The 27,940-nt window shown below is 42.4% G+C and overlaps 1 protein-coding gene across 1 annotated transcript; it reads right to left on the bottom strand.

The window, feature by feature from the left end:
• Positions 1 to 656: 656 nt before the first annotated feature.
• SANBR (SANT and BTB domain regulator of CSR) lies at positions 657 to 27,623 on the bottom strand. Its single transcript, XM_044429325.1, has 21 exons — positions 27,564 to 27,623; positions 25,200 to 25,357; positions 23,081 to 23,267; positions 21,284 to 21,377; positions 17,179 to 17,417; positions 15,275 to 15,333; positions 13,525 to 13,685; positions 12,231 to 12,317; positions 12,032 to 12,142; positions 10,704 to 10,827; positions 10,291 to 10,443; positions 9,712 to 9,857; positions 9,479 to 9,578; positions 8,554 to 8,586; positions 7,494 to 7,593; positions 5,003 to 5,094; positions 4,574 to 4,602; positions 3,742 to 3,815; positions 3,254 to 3,342; positions 1,492 to 1,583; positions 657 to 693 (listed from the first exon to the last, which is right to left on the bottom strand). Exons 2-21 carry the CDS (start codon positions 25,347 to 25,349, stop codon positions 657 to 659), a joined length of 2,157 nt encoding a protein of 718 aa, XP_044285260.1. The 5' UTR covers positions 25,350 to 25,357; positions 27,564 to 27,623.
• Positions 27,624 to 27,940: the final 317 nt, after the last annotated feature.

Below are 27,940 nucleotides of genomic sequence, written 5' to 3'. Positions count from 1 at the left end.
TATGAGGGTATATTCTCCCTCACCCAATTACAGCATCGCTGTGTCAAGTACAGTGTGAAGCTTGCTGACAAGGCACATTCACTCTGGGCGATTGTCCTCAAGTCAGATGTTCGCCTGTGACAAGAAAACAAGACGTGTATGGGAGTTGTCTGTTTTGGTGTCAGCCTAAACGTAAATGCAGAGGCATCCCATCTCCTTAAGAGCTGCCCACTTCCAAATCCACAGAAGCAAGAACTGTTTCAGCCATCCTAATGCAGCAGAAGACACACCCAAAACCACGCAGATAACGGGTAGAACAGAGGCTTGATCCCAGCTCAAAATTCAGTTGCATCTGTATAGAAAGTCCATCAGTTTGTTAGCACCACTCTTTCCACCCGTCAATAAAATGAGGGTTTTAAAGTTGTTTTGCAGGTTCACATAAACACTTCAGGGAAAATGCATGTGGTTTAATATAAGAAATGGTATACTTACAAACTTAAATGTAGAAGGAAAATCTGCATTCACTTATTAGAACAGAATAATTTATATGGCATACAGTAATAAATAAGTCACTTAAAATCTTTAGCAAGAGGTACATCCAGCGTTTGGGCTCCAGCACAGTTGCAAGAGGCAAAGAAGTGCTTTGGCTTCAGTTTGGGAGATATGCACGTTTGGATTTATGTCAGACGGCCTTGGCCAAAGCGGGTTTTGGTCCTAGATGTGCAGAAATATGTTAGAAGATCTTATATTAAAAAACTTTACAGCAACAAAATCATCACAGTATTAATGGCTAATTACAAAACAGTCCATTTGAGACTTCATGGAACAGCTTTATTTTGCATATTATTATCACTGACTCCACATGATTACGTAGCACATTCTGTAAAAACAGAGGAAGTTCCCATCTATAACACACCAGTGACATTTTTAAGCAACATGAGGGGGAGCCATTTTATTTATGTCCTATGCCACTCAACAGCTGAAGCTCTCTGGGCGGTTCACAACAGCGTGTTGTCAGCAGTAAAAGCAAAGAGGTCTTGTAGCACCTCAGTAGCTGGCAAGCCTATTAAAGTATGCATATTATAAATCAAAAAGATGAGAGTTGACGGGGAGGAAGGAGGAGAAGAAAAGTTGTTATTTAGTCTAGAGCATTACAGGCTACATCCTAGACAACTTTGCCCCCCAAAATCCACACACCCCAACAAGACGTTTAGGGTAGAGCAAAGTGAGCAAGGCATAATGAATGAAAACCAGCCACTGGTACCAGGTTTTCACAATGGGCCTGTACATGGAGCCTTAAATCAGATACAGGCTCTGGGGAAAGAATGCAGGCGGCACCCAATGTACATACAGATGTTCTGGGATATATTTTTATGCCAGTGTAGAGATACCTTGTTAGGAAAAATTTATTCCTTGACTAAATCCTTGTAGGAAATGACAGCTTGATCAGGTTAGCAAGATGTACTGTTTCCTTCTCTCTCCCTGCCCTCCTATTTCCACTTAATAGTTTACCTTGTATTTTTTTCTGGGATGTTCTGGCGAGTGTTGCCTTGTGCTGATGCCCTGATCTGAGCTTCAAGCCTTGCATAAATTCCAGCTGCAGACTGCAAACCACAGAAGCCAAATCAGGATTGTACAAACTAGCCTTCTATTCTGGCTGCACGTAACAGAACGCAGGTGGGGCGGCTGGGCTTGCCAATGAGCAGCCCAGTCTGGCTAAGTACGTAGCTCTGCTGCAAGGGTGTGAGGCAAAGTGGAAACTCTGGTTGGTACCCCACCACCTCCAGCCATCCCAGTGTATCCGAGCAGCCACTTTCACTGGACTGCAAGATCTGATACCAGCATTTATCTTGCCCAGGCACCAGAAAGAGCCAAGAGAAGGAGCAGAGAAAAGGTCCTCAGCAGTGAAGGCCTTGAGCAGCATCTCTGGCATAAACGCTCCCTTTCTGGTTGTGCAACACAGGTAACATCTGCATCTCAGCAAATTTCCACCATGTTTCTACTAAGAGGAAAGAAAAAGTCTCTTGTGGACTGGGTGGGCACAAAGCTTTGTTTCCGGATCTCTCTTCAACCCGAGCAAAGCTCTCACTGTTGTTATTTCATAGAATCACAGAATTGTAGAGCTGGAGGGGGCCATGAAGGCCATCGAGTCCAGCGCCCTGCTGGTGCAGGACACCATGTGTTTTTATTTTGCTGCACAGACTGGAGGCTGAAGGACCATTCTAGACCCTCGTGTGTTTGGCACCAAGTGCTATGTCTCCGAAAGCAGGAAGACTGCGGAGTGCGTGGGTGCGTGGGAAGGACAGCACACTCGTGGAGAAGTGGGCACAACGCACAAGTCCGTAAGCTGCTGTCTGAAAAACGACAAGGGCCACTTGAGTGTCTCCCAGGGTGCCTTCTGCCTGCCTATAAGGCCTGGCTGACCTTTGCGCCACCCAGAGTTGACTGGACGGGGACCGCACAGAGACGCTCAGCTGGCAGGGGAACGGAGCGGCTGGGAAGGAGCCGGAGGACACGGCACTTGGCAGGAGGCGGCACACCCACGTGGCAGCCTCGGCCTTCTCCCTTGGGCGAGCAGCAGCAACAGTGGCCCAGAGCGCCTGCTCCTGCTCGGCTAGCGCTCAGCCAGACACGTGGGTGAAAGATGAGTGTCTCCCAACTTTTCCCACGGGGTCCTCACGCAGTTGCGGAAAGGGGCTTTTGCATCCAAGGACCAAGGGGAGCAGCACTCACGACGTTCCCATTAACAAAGGGTTTTCCTTCTGAAATGGCCACCGCAAGCCTAAAGAGGCCCTTTCCAGCATTGCGAAAGCAGCCGTGCATTCTCATCCCTCTCGAGGTCAAGTGGGAAGCCTGCTCGCTCAAAAGGGCTAGACTAGGGCAAAAGAGTGAGAGTGATCCACCTTTACTGCAGATGTGCAAGAGAAGGTATTCGAGCACCGGCCACTGACCAGAGGCAGGCAGCCCTAGAGAAGTGACTCAAGAGAAGAGGCAACAGAGAACCTCCACTGTGGAGCTGACTCGTACAGGCGCAGCTGGTACAGCAAAGTGACCCAGGCACGACCCCAGCCGGGGCTGATGGGCAGAAGGCAAGGCTGGAGCAGTGACTCGGGCAAGGTTCTCTCTCTCATATGATACATCGTCAGTTCTCTCTTACACAATTCTCCTCCTCCTCTTAGTCTTCCCCGCACAACAAGCCTGTGAGGAAGGTCAAATGCTTGGCCAGACCTAGTCAGCCATATGATATTAGCAAAAGCACAACACGACCACTCACTTCTTTGTTTTCTTTTGATTTTGACGAGTCGAGTTCCCCCAGCCTCATTTTTACTAGGTGCCCAGTGATCTCGACCATCCTCCGCTGATCTGTAAAAACACAGAACGGCAGCAGATGAACCAAGGAGGCAACTCTGGTGCCACGTTTGCAGGACTGTTAGCAGTAGCGACATTATAGCTTCTGTCCATTGCACCTGCAAAGAGGGCAGTCACATCTGACTGACACGCTTCCTACATGAACTGGGAAGCTTCTTTGCAAATAGCTCCAACTCTCTACAGTTGATGCCACTGGGGATTCATGGCAGGAGTGACATCAGAGGTCTATTTAATTCCATCATTATGGGGGAGGGGGAAAAGTACTACAGATTCTGTTTCTGCCTTATGGAATTCTGCTCATTTGCACTTCTATATGGTTGCAGAATACAGTTTTCATAAGTCCCCTAACTTAACTGCAGAAGTGTCAAAAGTATTTTGAAAAGAATAGCCTACCTTCTTCTCTTTGAGCATCTTGATTGAATCTAAGTGATCTGGAAGCATCCCACTTACTGTATTGCGTGCTCACACTATTTAAAAAGCAGAGAAGCCATGAGAAAAAAATCAAATGCAGACAAGCCACCTGTGCTATTTTGTTTTAGAATAGGAGTGGCCACTGCAGCCAGCTATGCTCGCTTGAGACCCAAAGTGCAAGAATCTCTGGATATGGGGACAAAAGCAGTGGAACCCCCAAATCATGGCTTGGTGCTGCGGAAATGAAGATCAATTTATGTGGACTCCCTTCCCCCACACAGTAAATTTATTTTGCCAACTTCTCCAAAGCTGCAAACTGTGGCCTATGCTTTCCTTTCAAGCCATAATTAAAAGCTGGCTTGAAATCCTGTTCAGATGCTACTGGCTAATGATGGTTTTTACTAATGAGCGAGTCAACTAGTTGAGCAGATTACAGGATTACAGCATAAGCACAGGTTTTGCTCTGGGAGCACTGGCTTGCCATTATGGCGTAAAACAGCCCAAAGATGGAAAGGAAGGATTTATCCTGGAAGCAGCTTTTTAACAGCCCGGTCCTGGGTATACAGGACTCCTGCAGCCTTCCAGAGAACAGAAGCTGTGATGATCAGAATTGACTGACTCTGTCGCTTCTGAATGTGCAGGTTCAATTGAGCTATCATGCCGATAGCAACGGAGAAGCCTCTATCCTGGTGAAAAAATTACTAACTTAAAATTTACTTATTTAACAAAGTAATTACAGCCATTCAAAGTGTTCTAAATTCACATCGGCTCCCACTGTAGTGGACTTTTCTTGAAAATTTAGCAAAATACTTACATAAAAGGAGATACGTCTCGAGAATTAGACTGTCAAAAAAAGGGCAAAGAGATAAGAATAGGATAAAAGGGATCTTCTGGAATTTCTTGGATTAATTTTATTTAGAATTTGCAAGCTGCCAAGCAGACAGGATTCTTCTCAAGGCATTATTTTTCCCTCCCAAAATTACAATGGACTGCGCAGCAGTTGGGAAGCCAATTCCTGGAAACAGAGGATTGTTTCTGGCTCATGACGTACAGCAATTTAGTCTGGATTAACAGCCAAGAGGCGCCCACCTTGCGCAGTTTGAGTTTCAGAATCATGCTGAAAATAAAATCATGCTGTTCAGCATGAATTCATGCTGTTCTTCATAAACTGACAAAGACGTAAGAAACCATAAGACTTTTGTTCAGGCTAAGTTTAGGTGATATTTTGGTATCTCAGATTTACCTTCTCCAGGGTCTTTTCTTTCTTTTGGACACTGGGTGAAGACACTTGTTTCTTTGGATGTTTGATAAATTTCTTTGGCCTCTCTTTTCTTCCTGCTAATTAGAAAGGCTGCTTAGCAATAGGCACAAATCATCCATGTAGAACCTTGTGCAGCTCCCCTTTTCCTCTCCAACTAACAGCAGTGAACTGAAACATAAGCTAAAGCTGAGAATCTGAAGCAGTTCTCTCCTTTCGGTATAACTACAGAACAAGCAAGCATCATTCTGGAAATAGTGACTGATCAGACTCTGCCCTATCTGTGTAGGGCAAGTATCCACATGTAAGTGGCTTTCCAACCAACCAGAATGGTATGGAATTATTTATGACTTCTATATGTTCAGCAGTAAAGTAACTTTTGTCTTCACAAGAACCCTGCGAAGTAGGCTTTTGGTAATTTATGTCCCAGCTTTCTACAGGCACTGTACTCAAGGTGCATCATACAGTAATGAAACATCTTACAGAAAGATTTACTTTCATTAAAAGCAAAGTAGAGCAAAAACAAATCCTTGCTACCTGTTGGAAAGGCAGGCAGTGATGGAGCCTGGTTATTGCACAGTCTGGATGCCACCACTAAGAAAGTCCCTGCTTTCTACCGTGCATAGTGGGGGAACCTCAGGTATCAATAGCAAAAGTAGGCCCTGTGAGGGCCAGAATTGATTGTTTTAGAGTGATTTTAGGAGAAAGATCAGAAAATAAAATAACTTCCAATATAGCAGATATATTTGACGTTTTATAGAAAAAGGAACACAAAGAGCTGTACTTTAATGGATGGTGTTTTATGTTTTAATTATAATTTGATTGCCTATTTTAGTGTAAAGGCACAATGCAAATGTAATATAAACAAATCAATAAAAGGCCCCTGGTTGGTCACGATCACCTGGAAACCAGCCACAAGTATGAACTACCCTGCCAGGTACCTGGATTAGGGCACAGCAGGATCGTCACTTCAGCTTTGTCAGGCTGATATATGCAAAGACAGCGACAGAAGGGATAAGCTTAAGGCCTTTGGGCCCTATGAAGTTTAAATAAGCCTGAGGTCAAGGTCTCGCCTTGGAGACTGCTCCAAGGAAGAATCACAAAGAGAGGCAAAGAAGGTAAACGTGTCACACATGTACATGGTCTCTCTTGGCTCAAGATCCCAAAATGCCTTATCACAGCACCCTAGGCACTCAGTTTGTCCATCAGAAAACTCAAGAACCTTAAACTCTACGAGCAGAATAGTCCTGCTACCCCACCAGGAAAAGTGGTTGCACTGAAGGTGCAAGCAGGTAGAAATCCACAGATCCACAGGTGTGACCTATTGATTCAACTTCCAGGTGAGAAGGCGTCATATTTCTTGACAAGGTCTATCCAAAGCTACCCTCACAGGTTACTTTTTCAAGGCTTTACCTTGAAGATCGGGATGTCACTTGCTTTTGCCTGGGGCTGTCTGCACAGTGAAGAACAACTCTTTTGATTCTGTTACAACAGAGAAGATGCACAAGCCATTGACTTTCATGACCATGAAGGCCAGTAACCTCGCATTCCACCCTATTTAGCACTTTTGCTCCCGTAGGGATGCTCCCAGAAAAAAAGGCAGAATGGACCTATTAGATAAGGGCCCAGGCTGAGGTCAGCAAAAGTGCAAACTGCACCTGTGTAAGAGGCTGTCGTGGCCAAGCTTCTGAGCAACGTTGTGATACACACTCATTCTATTTGCCATATTTATATCCTGCCTTTTCTCTTACAAAGAACTCAAAGCAGTACAACATTCTCCTCTTCCTGCTCTCCGTCTTATGCTCCATTCTGCCCTGTGAGATACGTTGAGCTGAGAGTCTGTCACTCGCCCAAAGTCACTCAGCTGGCTCCACAGTTGAGTGGGCTGAGTTGGACCCGATGGCCTTCATGGCTCCTCCCATCTGTACTATTCTATGATTCCTGTACTCTTCCTTTCAAAACCTCTCTCTTGCTGCTCACAGAAAGTTCAAGAATCCTCTCAGGTTCATAACTCTTTCAAAGCCCAACAGCCAAAATAAAGACACATCTTCCTAAAAAACTCCAATGCAACACAATAAAAGCAGAGACTAAAGGCTGATATACAAGATGAGAGCACAAGCCCACATGCACCCACATCTGATTTAAGGCAAGTGGAATCCCTTGGCAAGCAGCAAACACCAGGGATCTAAGTGAGCCAGTGTTTACCCAGAAGAACTGGTGAATGGATAAGGAACCTTTTAAATTTGATACTGGCTATGTGGAAACAAAGTAATTCAGTGCTTCTCATGCTCCCTGCCTCTCAAGCACATCCACCCAACTTAATTTCTAATTCTGCATTGCTCAGGAAGCACATTACTTCCTCGGCCTACGTCAGCTTATAACAAGCTTTATTTTCCAACAGGTCAATCTTCTCCCTTACATGCCAGTTCCTAACAGCTAGCAGTAACCAACTGCAATGTCACAGAGTAGAGCATACTTGGTTTCTTGCACATTTCTTCCTCATCGCCTACTTCATCTTCTGTGACCTCAGAGCCAGTGGTGTATTCATCATCCTCCGAAAGCAGCAATTGTTGTTTCTATCATTATTAAGGAAAAAAGTGTTACAAAGACTGCTCTTCAAGAGACCTCAGGATGTTCTCCTCCCACTCCCCACCACCCCCAAAACACGCCAAAGCTTAAAAGAGAAGCAAAACTGGGAAGGCTACCAACGGGGCCAGAAGAACCAACAGGGTTGCACTGTTCAGAGCAAGTCATTCAGCAGGGCATCTAAGGCGGTTTCTGTCTGAGAACTAAGACAGGAATGGATCCAACCAACTGGTATCATTTTTATTCATTTGCTTTATTAGACAGAATTATACATAGCTCTCCATATTTTAAAAATACATCTAACAATCTTAAATACTCATTAAGAGCTGAAAAACATTCTGAATAAAACAAAATTTGCTCCTGCCCAGTGAGATATTGCACATTAAACTCTGTTATCTGCCCAGCTGCAGTTTAGGTCCCAGCCAAGTTCTCATCCTATACATGGCCAAGTCAGAAGTGTAATCAGCTTTCCAATCAAAGGGCTGGCGAGAACGTTTACACTACCTTTAAGACTTGTCAGGTGTGCACCAGCCCCCAGTTAAACCCCCCAAAACCCAAAAGATGCCTCAGGATGCTAGAGGAGGCCCTGACCTGACCCACCCGCTACCCAAATGGCATGCAAGTTCATCCTTTGTTCTTCTGCAGAGCTCAGAGAAACTTCAAATGTGGATCAAGCGTAGAATCTTCCACCTCTCTCTTGTGGGAAGATGCGAATTGCTTCAGCAGGAGAGCCGCATGGTGCCTCCGCGTTATCAGCTGAACCCTTGCCTGACACTTACACACCGCAGTGTAATGGTCAGGCCAGCACTCTAAGCCACACCCAGACACATCTGACTGCGTGGGTGGCTGTGCCAAAGAATCACTCGACGCAGCACGAGTGAAAAAGACACATAACGTTTAAAACACAAAAATGTCACCACACTGAACAAGGATAAGTAGGGTAAACGTACCAGCTGGAGGGTCCAGTTTTTCAAAGAAAGGAACTAGGGAAGAAAAAGAAAACCAACACGGGCAGAAATGAGTATCAGGGATCGTGACAGGATTCCTGACAGCACTTCTAAAGGCCACAAGAGCAACAAAAAGAGACCTGAACTGTTGCTTGAAGTATACATGATGCTTCTGATGAGGGCAAGCATATTCAGTGTTGCTTAACTGGGGGAAGAGACAAACTGCTCATCTGCTACCAGGTGTTTTTTAAACATTTATTCCAAACTGCCTGATCATTAGGTGCATGAATCATGCAGTTGTGCATAGCAACAGGATGCAGGATACACATGGGAAGGACGTGTTCCAAACTTCATCCTGCCATCACCTTCAACAACCCACTGGTATTAAGATCCAGTTTGCAGCTGAAACAATACCAGAGTCTGCAACACTCAACCATGGTTTGACATTACATTACCGAAGCTCATATTTTCCTTCCACTTTCACCCCACTTTCCTTAAGACAGTCCATCCTATTTTAGCCATACATCTATCTGCCTAACATTATTTGCAGGTCACCTTTAAGGAGGGCAGCCTCTCAAGGCAATATACTTCCCACTATAATGGCAAATGATGGTTCCCACGCATCTGAACCAGTAAACTGTGGTTTCTCTGAAAGCAATCAATTAAAGTGGATTATGAGATAGAGGATAAAAGTGAGCCCAGGGCTTACGGCTTGGTATTAAATGTGCACCAACTTGGGCAAGAGTGGAATAAGGGACTCAGACCTCTTTTCAGTTTAGAGATGTTTTGGAATACATTTACAGTTCTGAAAATTAACATACATATAGGACAGCTCTACCCAGGGAATCCTGTATCCTGCTTGCAGATTTACTCACTCTGAAATATAGTCATCTAGAGCAGAAAAGAGGAGGAAAAAATAATGACTCACAGCATTAATTTCTCCTGTTTTGGGGCCCCATGGTGCATTTGGTTCCAACAGCACATCACATTCAATCCCCTTCTCATCACTCAGTCCAATTCCAGAATCGCTTGGAAGAAAAAAACATTTCAGGTACATGATGGGTGTTAATTTTATGGATTCCAGAGATGCCTACTTAGCTGATGGCACCTCTCTGAAATTATTTCACGCAGAGACATACTGATCTATTCTTGTTTTCTTACCTATTTTGGTCTTTTGAAAAAGGCACAACAATGACATTTCTGTGCTGAATCAGATCATTCAATATTTTAGCAGTCTTATAGGGCACAGCATCCCCACCTTCACCTCCAGCAGGCAAGCCAATCATGTGATCCCGCACTTTGCATCCCTTCCATTTAAAAAAAAAGACAAAGTGATTCCCAGTGAATCACTTTATGGGGTCATAATCACAACACAATGGCATGCAAACCCACTTTAAACCATCACTTCAGATTTCAACTTGTGGCCCTTTCTAGTTTGTGTATTGGATTCAATGCCCAATCGTGATTAAGGATGGAATCCTAGCTATGTTTAGACAGGGAAATCGCCTACAACTCCCAGCATTCCCTAGTCAGGAACAATGGCACCCCAGGAGATGCATCTGCACAGAGGCACAGAGCAGCTAATCTGCATACTGCACTGGCACCATCTACTTTTACTCAACCTACTTCAACTCATTCAATTATGTAGTGGGAACCAAAACATCGGGGTGGAGGAGAAACACCCCACACTTTTGCTAGTTATCCACCTGGCTCACAATTGCCAGAAGAAGCCATACGTACTTTCAGAAGAGGAGCCGGATCAAACCTAAGAACCTTTTGGTTGCAACAGGGATATATTCCCATGCCAGTTGAACCACGGACACTTGTCATAGCAGGGTAGAGAACCAGCTGAGGGTGATACTGGCAATGTGAGAATTCAGTGCACAAGAAAGTCTGAGAGGGAGATACAATAGAAGCAAATGTAATTGCCATTTTAAAAAGGACTTAATGCCAGTTCATAGGGATGCTTTATAGTCAGTAACTGTACTTATGTACAAGCTACCTGTTGTAGCTCTTACACAGGGTGGGGAATATCACAGTGAGGAGATTGTACCCTGAATATCTGAATACTTAATTCTACAAAAGCATGAAAGCTGCTACTTTATAAGCTTCAGGACAGTCAAAAGTGTGCAGAAGGACCCAAAAATACTCACTTGATTGCATCTTGAACAGGTCAGCCAATTGACAGTTCCCCAAAGGCGCCAGTATACATCTCGCCAAGATTTTAGTTCTTCAAAAAGACTTAGCAAGTACTCATGGATATCCCAAGATTTATCTCTGTACATAGAGAGGAATAAGTAGTAAGGCAGACCAGAGTGAAATATATTAGTTCTCAATTCCCACTGGAAACCTCTGGTAATTTCTGCAGGAAATTAATTTTCCCACTTTCCCTTCACCAATAAAGTTACAGTGCATATCAGCTTTAAAACAAAGGATGCAGTATTTAGCCTATTGTATAGAAAGTTGCACAGCTGAATGGGAGGCAGTTATCAAAGACCATGTAATACCAAAAATACCTTCTGAATACTATCTTTGAAGAAGCATTCCTTCCTGACTGGGAGAACGGAGAATGCCTGTTCCAAGATTATGGTTGCTGCAGCAAACAGGTACTCTAATAATAATTTGGGGGCATATTTTTTCCTTTGAAACTATGTCTTTTCCTCATATTCAGATCTATTTCAAATGAATCAGTTCATTACTTGGACTGAAAAAGATTTATGTAATCATGGACAGCCCTAGTTAAAATAATGTATTTTACAGCATATTCTCTAAAACATCTATGTAAGTTATAAAACACCAGAATGTCATATTGATGAGATTCAAGTCTGAGGAGGTCCATTCTGAACATTACTAGAACAGTTCACCAAATTTACTCAACACAGATCATGTCTGTTACTTATCACTGAATAGTATCTCAAAACTTAGTAATCTTATTTTAGGAAGCCAAACTACTTACTGCTAATTGTGGTTAGTAAATGGTATTTAAAAAGAACTGTGGTGGCAGGTGCATCACAAACAAACTCCTTTCCTTTCCTGATTAGGCATTAAGCCTGTTGGAAAGCCGGGAATGTCATGTTCTTACCCATCCTAATGGGACATTTTACATAGGCTTTTAAAATAATTCCTAATCACCCCACCTTTTAAGAATTGGACAAACAACAAACAGTATACTGACAATAAACACTGTTGTTTGTCAAATAAATATTATACTGCCATCTGCATAAGTTTTAAATGATTGCTGCGATGTGGGTACTAGTGATCTGCAAAACAGATTTTGCTAATTAAGCTCTACTTGACACTTAGTCAGAGGATGCATATTTAATATTGTTGCCTAGAGGACTGAGCACTGGATTGAGGTTTTGAAGACCTGTAACAGACAAAGAGCTCAATCACTAATTTAAAAAGCTGCCTGTGCACATATTGAAAAGATTCCACAGAGACACACTGTAAAAGTTTTATTACATTGTGATTTATGAAGTACCTTATGTGGACATAGATAATATTTCCATGCTGATCTACACTGATCTTCCCTGGAACACATGGGATCCTTCTTTCAGTGTCTTTAATCAGAAGTTTCTTACATAAACAGCACCTATTCAAGAACAAAGTTACCCTGAAAGTTTGACAATGACAAAGGAGGTATTTGCCAAGGTGGGACAAATAAGATGCTTGTGCTGTACCTGTACAGGGTTGCTGCACTTCCCTGAGAGTCGGGACTCTGGTACTCTGGATCAAATAATCGCTCTATCTTCTTACAGAAAAGTTTGCTGTCAGTGGCAAGCAAAAACTAGTTATAAAAATGAACGACCAGCTAAGCCTCATGTAATCTAAACTTGGCTTCGTTGGAACAGATGTTTGGTGTCAACAACTCCATCTACAAGCAGCAGCAAGAAATTTTCCAAAAGCATTTTTCCATTCTTACTCTGCACTGCTTGATGAACAGGTCACAGTGCCTTGCTAAGACCAAGAGAGGGCTGCACAGCTGATTGTGGGACCCAAAGAACTAATCTGGTTGTGCCCAGAAACTTAGGGAAAGCGAAAAAGAGGAGAAAAAAGGCTCAGCAGATTAGAAAAGAAAGGGGAGATCCTAGCACAAGCTGCTCCCTGTGTCAAAAGTGGTTTATTAGAGGTTTAAAGGTGGTTTATGGCACGATTCGATGATCCCTGCACTTGATGCATGGCGCAAGCGATGACTGCAGCAATTTCCACTGCCCTGCACCTTTAACTTCATCTGGACAGCTTTTTTTTAGACACCTCGCTGAACCACGGAAGAGGCAGTTGGAATGCCACTTGGATACGATTGGCCCCAGCCTCCTCTCCTCCCCACTGCATGGCACACCCCTTGTCTTCCTCTCCCTGGCTATTTTCTGACCTCAGGAGAATTCTTCCCATGCCAGGTGAGGGGACTGGGACTCTGCATTCAGACCAGTGCCTGAAGTTATGAAGTTCAACACTCTTGGGCACACAGAAATGGTTCAAACTATTCTTTAAAGTTTGCCAAGTTTTGTATATTTTACATATATAAGAAATAAAATTAAAACCTAAAACAAAAACAACACAAAACTCTCCATTGTCACTCTGCCTCCTAAAAAAACAAGCTTCTGCTAGTTCTTTAAGCCAGGAAAGAAGCAAAAATGTCAAATTATACTTCAATAGATACGGATTTTCAGAAACAAAGGGAAAAGACACCTTAATATATGAATACGTCATAAGGCACTACCAAGGCCTGGACCTATCAGGGGAACTAGAACGCAGAAGAAATAACTCATTTTTGTCATTCTACTGATGCCCAAACCTGGTGCGTTCTACAGTCTTAATCATCACTTAGCAGATGTTGCAAGAAAATTCAGAAACCAGTTAGCTGACATAATGAATTAACCAACAGCTTTGCTCTGGTCTGGATGACACTATATAAAACAAAGGATAGATTATTAGGTTTTATACTAAGCAATGATGGATTCTTTTTGGAAGTACCTCTTGAATTTATCTCTCTTGTCCTTTACCTCTTCCAGTTCACTGTGTGTAAAAAGATCTGCTATGCGAGTTAAGAGGTTAGCGCTGATGCAGTTCATGTTGCATGGCGTCGCGATTATAGCACTCATGTTCTTGTGGCAATAATGAATACATTTTTCCACCTAGGGAAACAGATAAATATGGATGTGATCCACTTATTAGTCATATACAAAGATCTTGCACTATGGTTAGAAAGTTATTCTGAGAAAAGTCTCAGGCTGATCTAAAGTTTGGAATGCTATTGTTGAGAAAGTAATGTAGTTTCCTGAGATGGTACAGGCTGGACCACCCTCATGTTTCTTTGTCTACATCCTCTTCTCTTCTTCTCCCTCTGACTCTCCTTCCTCTCCATCCTCTGAAAGTTTGCAAAGGGCTTTTGAAATTAGGCTGAAGCTTGCAGAATACTTATTCCATGGGTTCCACTGTAACACATACCCAACAGCAAGTTTCTGCATGCCTTTAATTATGCTGATTGAGAGGAACTGACGCCTTTCTGGTAATGGTTTGCCAGGGACATTACTCAGTAGTGTGGTTTGATGTATGTGAATGTGTCGACTGATGGAGGTTTTGCACTTCCTACAAAGCTATCGCTTGTTGGGAACCAGAGCCCAAACTATAGAATTTTCTTCTTCTGTCAAAGCAATATGCACCCTGGCCAGCTGACCCCGAATACTGATTCAGCAGACTGCGCATTAACCAATCCCTGGTAGATAACATGCTTGCCACTGGACATCACGTAGTTATTTAGCTCAAATTCAACAATGGCAGCATTTAGGTACAGCTGCTGAGCATAAAGAGACTGCAGGTAAAAAGGTGCTCACCTACTCACTTGCGGTGAATAAAAGCCTACCTGGTAAGGAATGCCTTCATTCTTCATTCCTACTGGTATTTTACACCAAGGCACAGACGTGACGAGACAGGGCACAGCTGTAACTGGGCACGCTTTGCCTTTGTCACTCTGGATGCACTAAGAGCACCTTAAGTAATATGGGAATAGGCTCAGTATTTCCTTAAGATGAGGATCTTCCTTGGACTCTTAAGCCTATGTTGGTTCTCCATAGGAAAGATGCTGACTGCTGCACCTGGTTCTTCTGGCTCATTTTATTAATTTAAATATTCATTTTCAGGGCCAAAAACCTTCACAAAGGGTCTTACAAAATAGCTAAGCTAGTAGAAATGAAACATTAAAAGAATAAAATCATCCTAAAATTGTCTGTGACTAAGACTCTAGTACAAGAATGAATGAGTTAGAGGGATGAGCTGCCCAGGCCTGGGGAAGAAGTAACCCTTCCAGGGCTCTCATGCTGTAAAAGAGCACATAAACATCTGATTATCAACAATAATGGGGCACCAAGATGGGAGAACTGGGTCTGTGGAATGAGGATATGCTACCTGTGAGCAATACTATGTGTTCAAAGTGGTAGAAGCGGCCCTGATGCAACTCTATTTTATGCATGCTACTTAGGGATCACCTTCCGGATCAACAGGCTAGATAAACAAACAGGCAGTTCCTAGCCAGCAAATAAGATTCTGTTTCTTTGATGACCAGCACCTCTGATATAAACACTGCAGCCAACAGCCCAGAGGTGAAATAGACCAACCAACCAGGACATCAGGGCATATGGGCCAGCTTTGTGGACTGTGTGCTCCCATCCCACTGGAACATGGAACCCCAGTGGCTCAGAACCTCAGTGGCTCAGAGAATACTCACTAAAGAATCCATCTTCAGGAACTCGGAGGAAATGAGAATTGAGATGACATTGCTTGGCTCTACAAAGAGAAGCAAGAAAACAACGTGATTACTAAATTAACTATATTTATCTCATATTACTTGTAAAAGGAAACACTACAAGAGATTTTTTGCATCACAAACTCCGCATTCCGTTAAGATGGAATGGAAGAACATTTGGGAGTGTGATTTGGTCCCTTTGGTGGTGGCAGGGGAATCTAATGTTATATCATGACTTGGGGCTGTCTGCTAAAAGTAGTTAAAAGCCACCTATTGAGGGCAAAGCTAACCATGATTAGTAGCCTGGAGAATGGTGATATTGTGCCTAAAGATAAAATGAAAAATTTGACGTTTGAGTTAACATGTTCCAAACACTTTCCACAAACACATTGCACGAAAGTATGGAATTTGAGTTTGAACTTTTCAATTTAGGGAAATTTTCTCTTTGAAAGTGAAATTGTGTTTTGCTAGGGGGAAAAAAGGTGTAAATACTCAAAAGGTAAATCAGGGTCTCCACAAACTCTGAGTGAAGCTTCAGACTTCAGTTGGCTAGACCCTATCCAATCAGACCCTATCCAAATTTTATGTGCTCCAATCACATATGAAGAAGGTTCATACATGGGCATAACGGGGGGAGCCAAACTCTCGCCCACTTCTCTTACTTCCTACTTCCCATGAGCTTCTCCCCTCACCCACTTTCTTCATGGCCAAGGTTACTGCCAACAGAGCACAGCTGAGGGAAACAGTGCCTGGAAAGGAAAGAATTTGATGAAGGTAAACTCGGTGCAAAAGTTGAGTTTACTGCTCCACCACGTCCCCATGTCCCTTTTTGTCCTAAACAACACACACTCACACACATCCTTTCCCTCTTTACACATGATTGGGAAACTTAGGTTGAGATACTGCCACAACTAGTAGGGCTCACAGACTTCAAAACCCAACATACAAAGCAGTTTACAGTTTAAACAAGTTTCTCTCTAAAGGAAATCCTTGATCAAGAAATACATAGAGTGTGTGCAGCTGACAAGAAAATCGGGTATAGCTGAGCCAGAGCTACACATTCGTTAATCCTGCTGATTCCAAAGGGGAGCAGAACTGATCTTGAGTTTAACTCTTCCACGGATTTTTCCTGGGTCATGCCCAGAGTGATTGCAGCAAAGCCAAAAAAAAAAAAAAAAGGGGGGGGTCCCTTCAAAACAAACCTATTTAGGTAACCCTGACTTTGAGATAGCCAGTCTTTCAAGACTTAAAGACAATGGCAATGATGTATTTTCTCCTCAAATGGGCCCCAAGTCTTAAGGTTCCCTGGAATTTCTACAGTTTGAAGCCAAAAGTACTATCTGGGAAATAACTTTTTCATTATGAACGGTGCAGGCAATAAGAAGCCTCACTAGGAAATTAGGAGCATGCTGTGTTCTTTCTCTTCTCCCTTCTGTTCTGTTACATGGCCTTCCTCTATCCTTCTTTCATCCTTTTTCTGAACTAACCACAGATAGCAGCACATCGCTTCTAACTACAGTTAGAAATCTTGGTTAGCTGGAAATCATATTGCCCTGCCAAAAGGAGGCAGGACTGCATGCTCAGGAGGGAAGAAGCTAAAGAGGGAGCCTGCAGATTACCTAACTATAGTTAAGAAATCAGAAACTAGTTCACTGGCACTAAGTTAGTAACTAAGTTGTAACATCTCATTAAATGTTTCAGCCAGCTTCAGTTTCTGCAACTATTAGAATAGACTTTTATAACCAAAAACAGGAGATTTTAGAATTTAGGGCAAGGATATTGCCTTGCAAAACAATTTTGCATACAGGTTTTTGGTTTGGTTTGAAATAGAAGGCAAGCTTTTGGGAAAATGAATCTGTGGCAAAAAGGAATAGATTTTATTTTACCTAAAGTAGGTATTTCATGCACCTCATTCTCCTTAGTGTTCCTTTTAACATATCTTATCAACCAGTTAAAGATATGAACGTCACAGTGAACTGAAATGTCCACCTCTTCCCAGCGTTGGGCATCCACTGATAGATATTCAGCAAAGTACTTCATTTCAGAAACCAATAGATCTCGTGGACAAACAAAATCTTCCTTCAGATTTTTTGCTTCATCACATACATGGATCACCATATTTGGCCTTTATTTGAGAAGAAAAAAAATCAGAGGGAGGAACATTATTATAGCTCATCGAGAGGAATATTAAATTGATCTGTGAAGATCCTATGCCTTGGTTTTAAGTTTTGGTGTAATTTTTGTGCATATGAAAAAATACACATTTTCAAGACTCACACATGCATAATTTAGAACATGTTTCACAAGACACTTAGATGGATTTCTAAGCTGAATGTGTAAATAAAGAAAATTAAAATGTGAAAAAACCATGCTTAAAAGTGGGGTATGCTTAATCTAGTAGACAATGGGGTAGGCAATCTGCAAAATCCTTTAAGATGCAGCCAATCTGAAAACAATACAGGAAGGGAGCTTTCAAGTAGCCACTAACTCCCAGCTTCGTACTGCCTCCCTTCTATCCCCTCTGCAAAAAGAGCAAACTGATCAGTGGTGGATGGATGCAGAGATTCTGCAAAGGCACAGAAAAGTGCAAAATGGGTGAATAATTCCGCTTCCAGGAAATGACAAGGCCAGACTAGACGCATGCAACCATTTCCCAACTGTTTTGTTTTCAATTAAAGCAACTAAGTAGAGCTTCAACCTGAAAGAAGGGAGTGGGCAGTTCCCCTCCCCAACGAGCCAGACTTCCTAGCATTCAAAGCAACATATAAAGCCATAATTCCTAGCATTCAAAGCAACATATAAAGCTGTAATTCCTAGCAACATATAAAGCATGTCTCTATCCCTTGTATAACTCAACATGGAAGGCAAAATGAGGAGGAAATATTCTGTCCAATCATTTTGTGGGTAAGTAGCCTGGTTGCATGTTTTGCTGCTTTAGCCAAGGAATAACATCAAGGACAATGTTTGACACACCAGCTGTCTGGAGAAAACACTTCCCAAATCATTAGGCCAGTCGGTGATGGTGGTGGTGCTCTTTTCTAGTGAAGAAGCACTTACTGCTCCACAGAAAACAATTTAGAAATCTACAATTTCAGTATAGTTGTCAGGAGACAATAAGGTATCTAATATATCTACCTGAAAACAAACGGTAGAAGTAAAGACAAACAGGAGTCATGATTTTTCTAACTCAGGTCTTATTTCATACCAAAACAATGAGGTCTGCCCTGAGTTTGAAAATGTTAAAAAATAGGTACCCTGCCAATGCAGATAAAGTCCATCATCATCATCATCATCATCATCATCATCTTACATTTATATTCCACCATTTTTCCTCTTCCAGGGAAGCAAAGGTGCCATACAAAGTTCTCTCCATTTTGTCCTCACAACAACCCTGTAGCATAGGTTAGGCCAAGAGTTAGAGACTGCCCCAAATTCACCCAGTGACCTTCATGATCAAACAGGAAACAGACTCTGGATCTCCTGAGTCCAAAGCCCAACACTCTAACCAATATTCCATATTGGCTCTCTTATACTCAGAAAGCAGGGTGCAGAGCTTCAGCTGAGAATATATGGTTATGTTCGCCCTTCAAAGTAGTTCATTGGCAGTGGGAATGGAGACTTTAAAACCTTGCACTGTGTTTTTTAAAATAGCAACAATAATATTTAGGCCTGGAGGGGATGCAAGGAGCCAGAGAAAGAATTAAGATTTTCAACAGCAGGTAGAATGATATTGTCTGGATTGTAAGGTCTAACTACCGAAAAATAGTGCAAGTGTAGACCCGCTATGCAAAATTTCTCTGCTTCCCCAGAAACTTCCTTATTTGCTGCAGCAGATAAGCTGCTAAAAAGGCATGATTTAAAAATCAGAGGAAAGGGTTAAAACCACCCCTTTGCTAACTTCCTTCCACTCAAACTCAAAGCTCCCTGCAGACACTTAATTAAAACCAAACAGTTGGGAGAATGCTCCACACATCAGCTGCTCAGCCCTTTCATTCATTAATACCTTTAAACTTTATGGTCTGAAGACACCAATTTATTCTTTCCTTGTTTTACAATTTATTGCAAGCCACCTTGAGGCTGTGTGTGATAATACACCTTTTAAAAGTATGTGAGTGATGCCTTCTAAGACCTTTAAAACTGGAGAGGTTGCTAAGTAAGACTTCTGGTACTTGGAGAAGGGGCTTAGTGTTATGCCTAACTCCAAGGCTCTCCCCAGGCCCAGAGAAACCAGAGTATGTTATACAGAATGCAATTTTATGCAAATACACTGAATTTGCTTGTGTGAGGCATAGTGACAAGTCCACACACCTGTTACACACAGGTAAACAATAAGAGTGCTTTAAGAACTAGTTTTAGATCTCATTTCATCACAATTTCATTGTGCTGAGAACTGTTCTCAATTAATGATCAAGGAGAAACTTGCTTACTCCAATATGGGATACAGCTACTGCATTTATACCCTACTAAATTTCCTCCAAAGAGCTCAAATGTCTTCCTCTTCCCCCAGATTTATCGGCACCACAAGATTAGGCTGAGACAGGTCTAATCACTCTGGGCTAGTCTCTGTGACCCTCATGGGTAAATGGAAGTTTGAACCTGCGTTTCCGCAGTCCTAATCCAACCCTCTGATTAACAACTATGGCAATCTGGATTTCTATAAAGTTCTCGTGAAGACAAAACACAAGTGCTTTATGCTCCATCTCTCAGGGTTACAGTAAACAGCTAAATAAAGGTAAAACTACGTGGGTAATAAATCCTAATCGATGGACTCATACACATAATGGGCCAGACATGCAGTTCTTACACATGCATACTGCTTCTAATTCCTAGTGGGGGTGGGATGAAGGGAACAGTTGGATACAGACAGAAAGATGGTCAGGCAATGTTTCTCTTTCTGTTTAACCGAATGGGGAAAACCTTGCAGGCAGGCAGGCACGCAGGCAGGCAGAAGTCTCTGTGTCTGTATATGCATGTTGTATGCACTGGAACCCTCACACTTGACAAAACTTGCTTGATTTAGGGTGAGAGAAATGGGTGTCTTGGAAGGGCTCCTGGCCTTCTGTGGTAATTTTCAGACAAGGAATGTGCTATAAAGCAACCTGACGGCCACTGAAGCCCTGAACACGGCAGAGGATTCTCATCGGGCAAACTGTTTATGAGGAAGGAGTGGTAAATAAAAGTGGGCCTCCTGGCAACCTCTCTGCAGGCCAGCTGACAGTGTGAAGGAAGATCCATAGGCCAGCTGGAACAGCATCAGCTGACACTCAAATGGAAGACAGTGCCTGCATTCTCAAGGCTCACAGTGAAAATGACAGCAGGACGCAAGCAGAGGACACTGCATCACTGCCCATGGCTTTTCACCACGGAAATGTGCAAAAATATGTACGCTGGGTGGGGAAGAGCAGGAGAAAGAAGAGAGGAGACATTTTCCTGGGCACTCCCTATACTGTATTTTATATGCTTTCCCATACCGGCACAGATGTAATTACCCATATCAAAATAATAGGCTGCCCTGATGTAACGGAAAAAAGGGACACAGGAGTATGCCCGGACCCTCTCTCCAGATGCCAAGGTTGCTCAGCGGAGTCCTGCTGCAGCTAGTGAGGCCTAATGGTTCTGTTTCTGTGCTCATCTCCAGGCTGCAGCAGCAGTTATTTTAACCGAATAAGACGGTTGCACAAAATACGGAAAACTTGAATATGAATTGAACTGGATTGATTAAATGTCAACGTCAAGGGGCAGGAGTGGCAAATTTTAATGCCTGGTTTTTTTCCAGATCTGAACATGTCCTTGGCCCTGTGAAAGGATACCACCACCTTAATTATTCTGTGTGCCTTTCTTTAATCAAAAGGCCAAGATTACACAGAACCCCCACAATGGAAATCCCACAAAAGAGAGAGAGAGATAAGCCAAGTGTAAAGGTACAAAAACAAACATCTCACAGACTCAGGGTTTTCTAGCTTTCCTGAAAGGTAACAGCCATCCTCCTACCCTTGTGTTTCATCAGCATTTTCTCCACTTTTATGTGCAGGGCATTTTTCACTTTCTGAAGAGCAATTCCTTGAGGAAGCTACACTTGGCCTGCCTTAAATACAAGTGGGGAAAAAAAGCATTAGGACACAATGTTGAGATGGTCTGCTCATACATGTCTTGGTAAGTAGTGGTCCTTTGTGTGGAGGCAAGGAAGCTTTTCCAGTTTGTCACTAGATGGACAATTCTCATATTCTTCGAAGGGAAAGCCTGTTTTAAATATCAATCCAGTGTAGGTAGAAACATGGAGGAAGTGAGGAGCTAAACCTTTTCACTCACTATGCATACAAAAAGGGCAGGAATAAAGCCAGCATAGCTATGTATGCAATTGTCTTAGGACTGACGTACTGTGTGTTCTTTCTCGCACTCTCCTTTGCATGGGAAGGTGAGAACTGGCCTCTGCGTTTCATACAGCCTCTGCTGTTCCGCCAACATGAAACGTGTTAGCTAAAACTACTCCTTCCCATACTACCTCAGTACTGCTTCCTGCATGGCCAATTCCTCGCTGAACTGGCAGTGCAGGAAGGGGATAAAAGTTCTCAGACTGTGGATGTCCTCTTAAAATGTTAACTGGGAGAAGGTCAACTGTGCCTCCTTTCCCATTAACATGCTTCCAGTTCCAAACAATTAATGCTAGATCCCTGACAGGGCTGAGCAGAGGCAAAACCCAAGATCTGTGGAGCCTGAACAAGACAGACAGCAGAACGAAACAAGACAAGAACACCAGAGGCAGTTCCTCGTCTGTATTACTATTACAGCTTGTTCAACTTTTCCACAGACACGCTTTTCCACGAATAAATTATAATGCACATAGCCTCCTTTTCCCCAGTTACTTAATCAACTGGTAGTGGTAGATTATCTTCTCCTGCCCAGCGACCTACAGTTCCTGAGGCACGCTTCCAGTGCCACCCAACTCTGCTCTCTTATCCACTGGGCCACCTATTTCGCCTGTGAGCAAGACTTTTGTGGCTCCTTCGCTTGGACCATCTACCTTGCGCATCACCCATTTCTCTCCCGTGTGCTGCTCCTGCTTCTTCCTTGCTTCTGCCAGGCTGGTGCAAGTACCGCTCACTGCCAAAGGTACGGTATCATATAAAACAATCAATACTTTCTACGTGATCTGTGTTGGATCAGAATAAGTTCTACTTCAGTCTATTCCCACATGACCCAAGAATGAAGTCATTCATATTTTTTTTTCTTTCCCCCCTGCTTGCAATCTTTTCATGGCAGGAGGAACCTAGAATCTTCTCTATGCAAAGTATCTGCTTTAACGCAGAGCTCTGATCTCCGGTGCTCATTTAGTAACTGAATTCTGTGGTACTTTAGATGCTTGACAGATTATCAAGTGATTTTACTATACAGGGCAGCCTTCCCCAAAGTGGTGGGCAGGTCTGTCTAATGACAACTCCTGTCATCTATAGGCAACACTGTCAGTTGCCAAGTTAGATGGGGATGATGGGAATTGGTCTCTATCTTAAAGTCACCAGCCTGAGGAAGGCTGATAAAAGGCCTGTTACAGCATGAGAATTTGCAGGCAGGTTTTATAAATCATAAAAGTTCAGCCTACAATAAGCCATCTTTACGGAGCTCTAGGACATTTTGTTTTGTTCCAAGACTAGTTTAAAAAGCCTCACACTTAATTTAAACCTTGAAAATGAATGGACAGTTATTCAAAAGGCAATCTCAATTTATAGACTAATGTTTTAAAAAGCATATGTGATACTGTAAATGCAGCAAAAGAACTTTTTGAGGCCCTACCATTCACGGAAATTGCATCATTTTCACTAGGAGGTTCTTGTAACTCTTCCTGGGCATCAAGAAGTGACGATTTGATATAACTCGCAAGTGTTTCCACAGGGCTCCCACCACTGGCCATCAGTGGGTTGTATTGGTTATCAACCGGAGAACTTCCACTGTTTTTCAGTTCATCAAACCTTTTTGCACACTGCCAAAAGAAATCAGAGGATGACTTTTCAGTTTTTGTTCTGGCTGAAAAGAAGGTTGGAAGAAATCACAGGTTTGCCTAGAGTGCAGACACTAGTTTCTGGAATCTGAAAAGTGACTTTCAATCTAATACAGGGCTAGCAGCTAAGCATTTAAGCTTAGCTCCCATGCAGGAATCTGAACACTTTTCAATTTTTGCCTGAAAAGCTATCTTATCTTCCTGAAGGAGGAATCCCAATCCAAAGTATTTACATCCACATATCTTCCTGCAGCTAAGGTGAATCCAGGAAGTTCCTTATCTCATCAAACCACTCATCTGCCTAATCTAGGAATGTCTCTTCTGACTGGCAGTGGCTCTCCAAGATCTGAAGCTGGAGTTTCTCCCAGTCCTGCAAGCAGTAATTATTTTTGCATGAGATACTGGTAGCTTCTACAAGCAAAATACATATTCTGACCGAGCTAAGGCTCCACTATCATTCTAAGTTGAGAACTGTAAATCTTGCATTCATGCAAATACTTGTAATGTTAGTACTTTGGGCTTATTGGGTCTTACTATGAGGCTGTAATCTGAAGCCGACTTTGGTGGGCAGAAAAAAGATCTCTACATGTTCTGGATTTCAACTCCCCATCACCCCTGCCAGTACAACCAATGGTTAGGAATGTGGAGAGTTCAGGCCCAAAACATCTGGAGATCTACCTTCTGCCCACCACTGCCCACACAGAGACACCACATTTCCAAAAGGCTGAAGCACAAGGGCAGAAAATCTTACTTCACAGTTTCTATGAAGCATAAATGCCTCTCTTTTGTAGGGTACCCACCTACACTATAGCTAGGGCAGCAAAGCTAATCTGACTTGCTAGTCCAGAATTGCTAGTCAGGCACATGGGTAAGGAAGGCATTCTGGGCCATCATTCTAGAGCACCATGGTTTTCTAGCAGTACACAAACACAGAATCTAAAAGGGGGCAGGGCAACCAGGTGATGTCACAGTGAGTGACTGGCTCTACCTCTTTGCAAGTCTTCCTCTTGGGAGTCACAATGATTGAATATTAACAACAATACCTGTAAAGCTACTATAACACTCGTGAGGTTTAAAATCAGCTTTGTTTTCAACAAAGAGATGGACTACAACAAACATCAGAATATGCACAAATTATCTTCTGAACCTGGCATTCAAAAAAGCATTTCAAGAATATACTTAAGACCCTTATGAATCTGGATATGTCTGCTTTTCATTTCTGGGTATCTTTCTGTAGTCACCTTTCCCTTTCTATTGTCTCTCCCTTACTCTTTCTGTCCATCTACTTGTCTACATCTATTTGTCTACACTTGCTAGGTTGAGTCATGGGAGAGGAGCAGAATACCTAGGGAAAGTGGATCCTGGGGAAGATATGTTCATTTTTCATTATAATATTAGATTTAACACTCTCTGAATGTGAAATGTACCTTCTAGATTGAGCACAACATACATTTGATTCTTCATATCATCCATTTGCTACATAAAAGGAATGTGGGGTTCAACACATTCATGTATGAAGATGCTTTTCAGAGAGAGAATTTTCTAAATTATATCTCTTTTAAAGTATGCACAGACACTAGTTTTTACTTTGTAACCTTGGTTTCATCTTCCATGCTTTTATTGCTAGTATAAATCACTGCATTATTTATTACTCTGAGAACTGGATGTATGTTTGATAACCTAACAATAAGCCAGAGACTCTTCCTAATTTAAACCAAAAGGTTCCAGAATAAATAATCAGGTGTTATGGTACAAGGTCACTGGCCAATTATAGTTCTACCTGAAAGTTTACTTGCAAGCAATTTAGTTAAGGCATAGAGATAAGAGATTCAGTGTAACTAGTAAGGAACCTACCCAGCTCCCATTGTTTAAAGGGCATTTTTTTCCACCCAACTTGAGAAAAAAACACCATACCTCTTTGGATGAATAGCCTGGAACCAGCCTTGCCACATTGTCCCAGTTGATGGGTTGAGGGACCCCAAATAAAGAGCAGAGGATCATATCCAAAACCATTTGATTGTTGTCATATGGAAAGTTATTGTTCTCCGAATATCCGTGGCTCATTTTTGGCACTAGAAAGGAAATACATGAAGAATGGAACAATACACAAACCGTCTGAAGAGCTTTAGTTTGCTGTCTTCAGTTCATATTATTATACGTTTTCTGAGCAGAGATGTTCTAGAGGCAGCACCAGAGTTTAGTTTCTTTTGGGAAAGACAGCAGTGGACACTGTTTGTAAAATTTGCCTTACAGATAAATGCACGAGGCAAACATACTATTAAAAGCAGGCCCCATATGTGTTAATCTAGTCCTTAAGAGAGCAACTATTACTTAAGGGTGCTTCAACTAGCTCATGGTTCTCTCTCCCTTGTCTGATTATCTTATAAATTCAAAGTGATCTGTCACCCGCTCCCCACTCAGACCCCACCTATACGAGTAAATTGCCCATTCACAAACACCCATGGTCATTAAGAGACAATAATGTCTGCTTAAGAACATAGGGAGAGTCTTGCTGGATCCGACCATGGATTCATCTAGTCCAGCATTCTGTTCACACAGGCCAGCCAGCTGCCCAACAAAAGGCCAGAAGCAGGACAGAAGTGCAACTTGGTGTACGTAGCAATTGTCCCCGGCAATTGGTGTACATAGACAGACTGCCTCTGATAAAAGAGGTGGCATAGAACCATCAGGACTACCAGCCATTGATAGCTTTTTCCTCCATGAATTTGTCCAACCCCCTTTTAAAGCTGTCCAGATTGGGGGTCATCACAACATCTTATGAAAGTGAATCCCACAGTTCTATAACTATGGGTTGTGTGAGGAAATGCTTCCTTTTATCTGTCCTGAATCTCCCACTAATCAGTTCTATGGGATAACCCCAGGTTCAATTTTATACAAGGCAAAGGAAATTGAGACACCGTTGGGACAGCCTTCCACAACTTTTTGCCTTCCAGACACATTTGGACTTCAACACCCAGAATTCCCAATCAATGGCCCAGCTGGAGGGAAATCTGGGAGTTGCAGTCCAAATGCCTCCAAAGGCCACCAAATTGGGGAAGGCTGTCCTTTAGGATTATTAAAAGCGGGGGGGGGGGGGTTGCTGGTGGTGGTGTTTTTAAAGAAAAAAACCCTTAAAAAACCCTCCTGCATTTTCATTTTGGTCAAGGACAAATTTCACAATATTGTCCTCAAAGAAGGCAGCAATTTTACAGTAGAACAAAAGAACTACTGTTTCATCAAATACTTTTTTTGGTGGATATTTTTATTTTTAACAGAAAGGTGACTAAAATACCATGTGAATTTCAGTTCGAGCCAAAGTCAAATTGAAAAGCAATTCTAGTGGGCCCAATTTGGACTGAAGGCAAATTAAGAAATGAAATGATATGCTAATACACTGTTCCTCCAAATTATAATGCAACAATCCATCTATAAATTAATAATATCAAAACAATTATGGGGTAACAATTGGTGTTGTACCTAAGACTCCTTCATGGCAATATATTCCCGTAACCCCCTGGAATCAGACAGCAAGATAAAATGTGGTCCACAACAAATAATGGAAATCTCATTCTTCTAGTGTGTCCAAGTCAGTGCTCAATATGTCCTTAAAAACCTGACTTCAGTTCAAAATGTACAGAAGTGAAGATACAGGACAGTTACATCTCCTAAAATTAAACATTTTCTAGAAAAGACATGATACAGTAAATAACAGCAGTGTAGCTGTCAAGATGATTCTTCAGGGACTTGAACTGCTCTGGAACCAGTGAAGAGTTCAAGAGAAGCAAACCCTTCAGATCAACAGGGCATAATTAAAGGAGCAGACGATCTCTTAAACAAATATCTGGACTTCTCTGAGGAAAAATATCCTACCAAGACAATAAGAAATCACTTTGAATAAAGAAATAATTACAAAATTACCTAAAGGTTTTTTGTCAACTGTATAAGATGCACAATAAGATAGGCTGACTTAGTCTGGAAAGAACTGTTTTTTAATGGAGAATAATAATTGTGACTGAATCCAAGGGAAAAATTATACACTCAAAAAACAAGAGATCTCAGAATAAACTAAAGCTGAAAATAATTAAAACTCCTTCCTATCATACATCAGCACTTTTTGCAAACATGAGAGTTGCAGGTGAGCAAAGGAAGAACCACAATGGCTGCTTGGCTGAAGGCAACACCTTTGGAATATGTTGTACCAAACCCCTTGCTGCATGAACCAGTAGGAAAGAATGCAAAATATCAAGAAAGCAGAAAGGAGCAATTGGCGCCACTTACCTGAAATATGCTCCAACAAGAATGAGGCTATTGCTAGGCAAAATGATGAATTACTAGCTCCAGGATTCAAAATGCACCTTTCCACTTGAAGCAAAAAAGGACAGACCGAATAAGGCGAACATCTGTATCCTGCAGGGAGACAAAGAGCCAGAAAGCGTCAGCTTTTCGGGCGGATTCAGTAATACGGCCGTTTCTCCATCCAGTTGGGACTCAGTTCTTGCTCCTGGAAAAGCAAAAGAGAACAGGCAGGACTGCATCCTGAACTAAGCATGACACCCCCTTGATTGTCATATACGCGAATCTTTTCTTATTCTTTCAAGAGTCTCTTCCCATCCATCCCTCCGTCCACACCCACCAATCTCTTCGCAGGCTGGAGA

This window comes from Varanus komodoensis, unplaced genomic scaffold, assembly GCF_004798865.1.
Source record: "Varanus komodoensis strain SLA01 unplaced genomic scaffold, ASM479886v1 scaffold2, whole genome shotgun sequence".
NCBI lineage: Eukaryota > Metazoa > Chordata > Lepidosauria > Squamata > Varanidae > Varanus > Varanus komodoensis.
The sequence above is the reverse complement of the archived record's forward strand: the minus strand, read 5'-3'. Positions and strand labels throughout refer to the sequence as shown.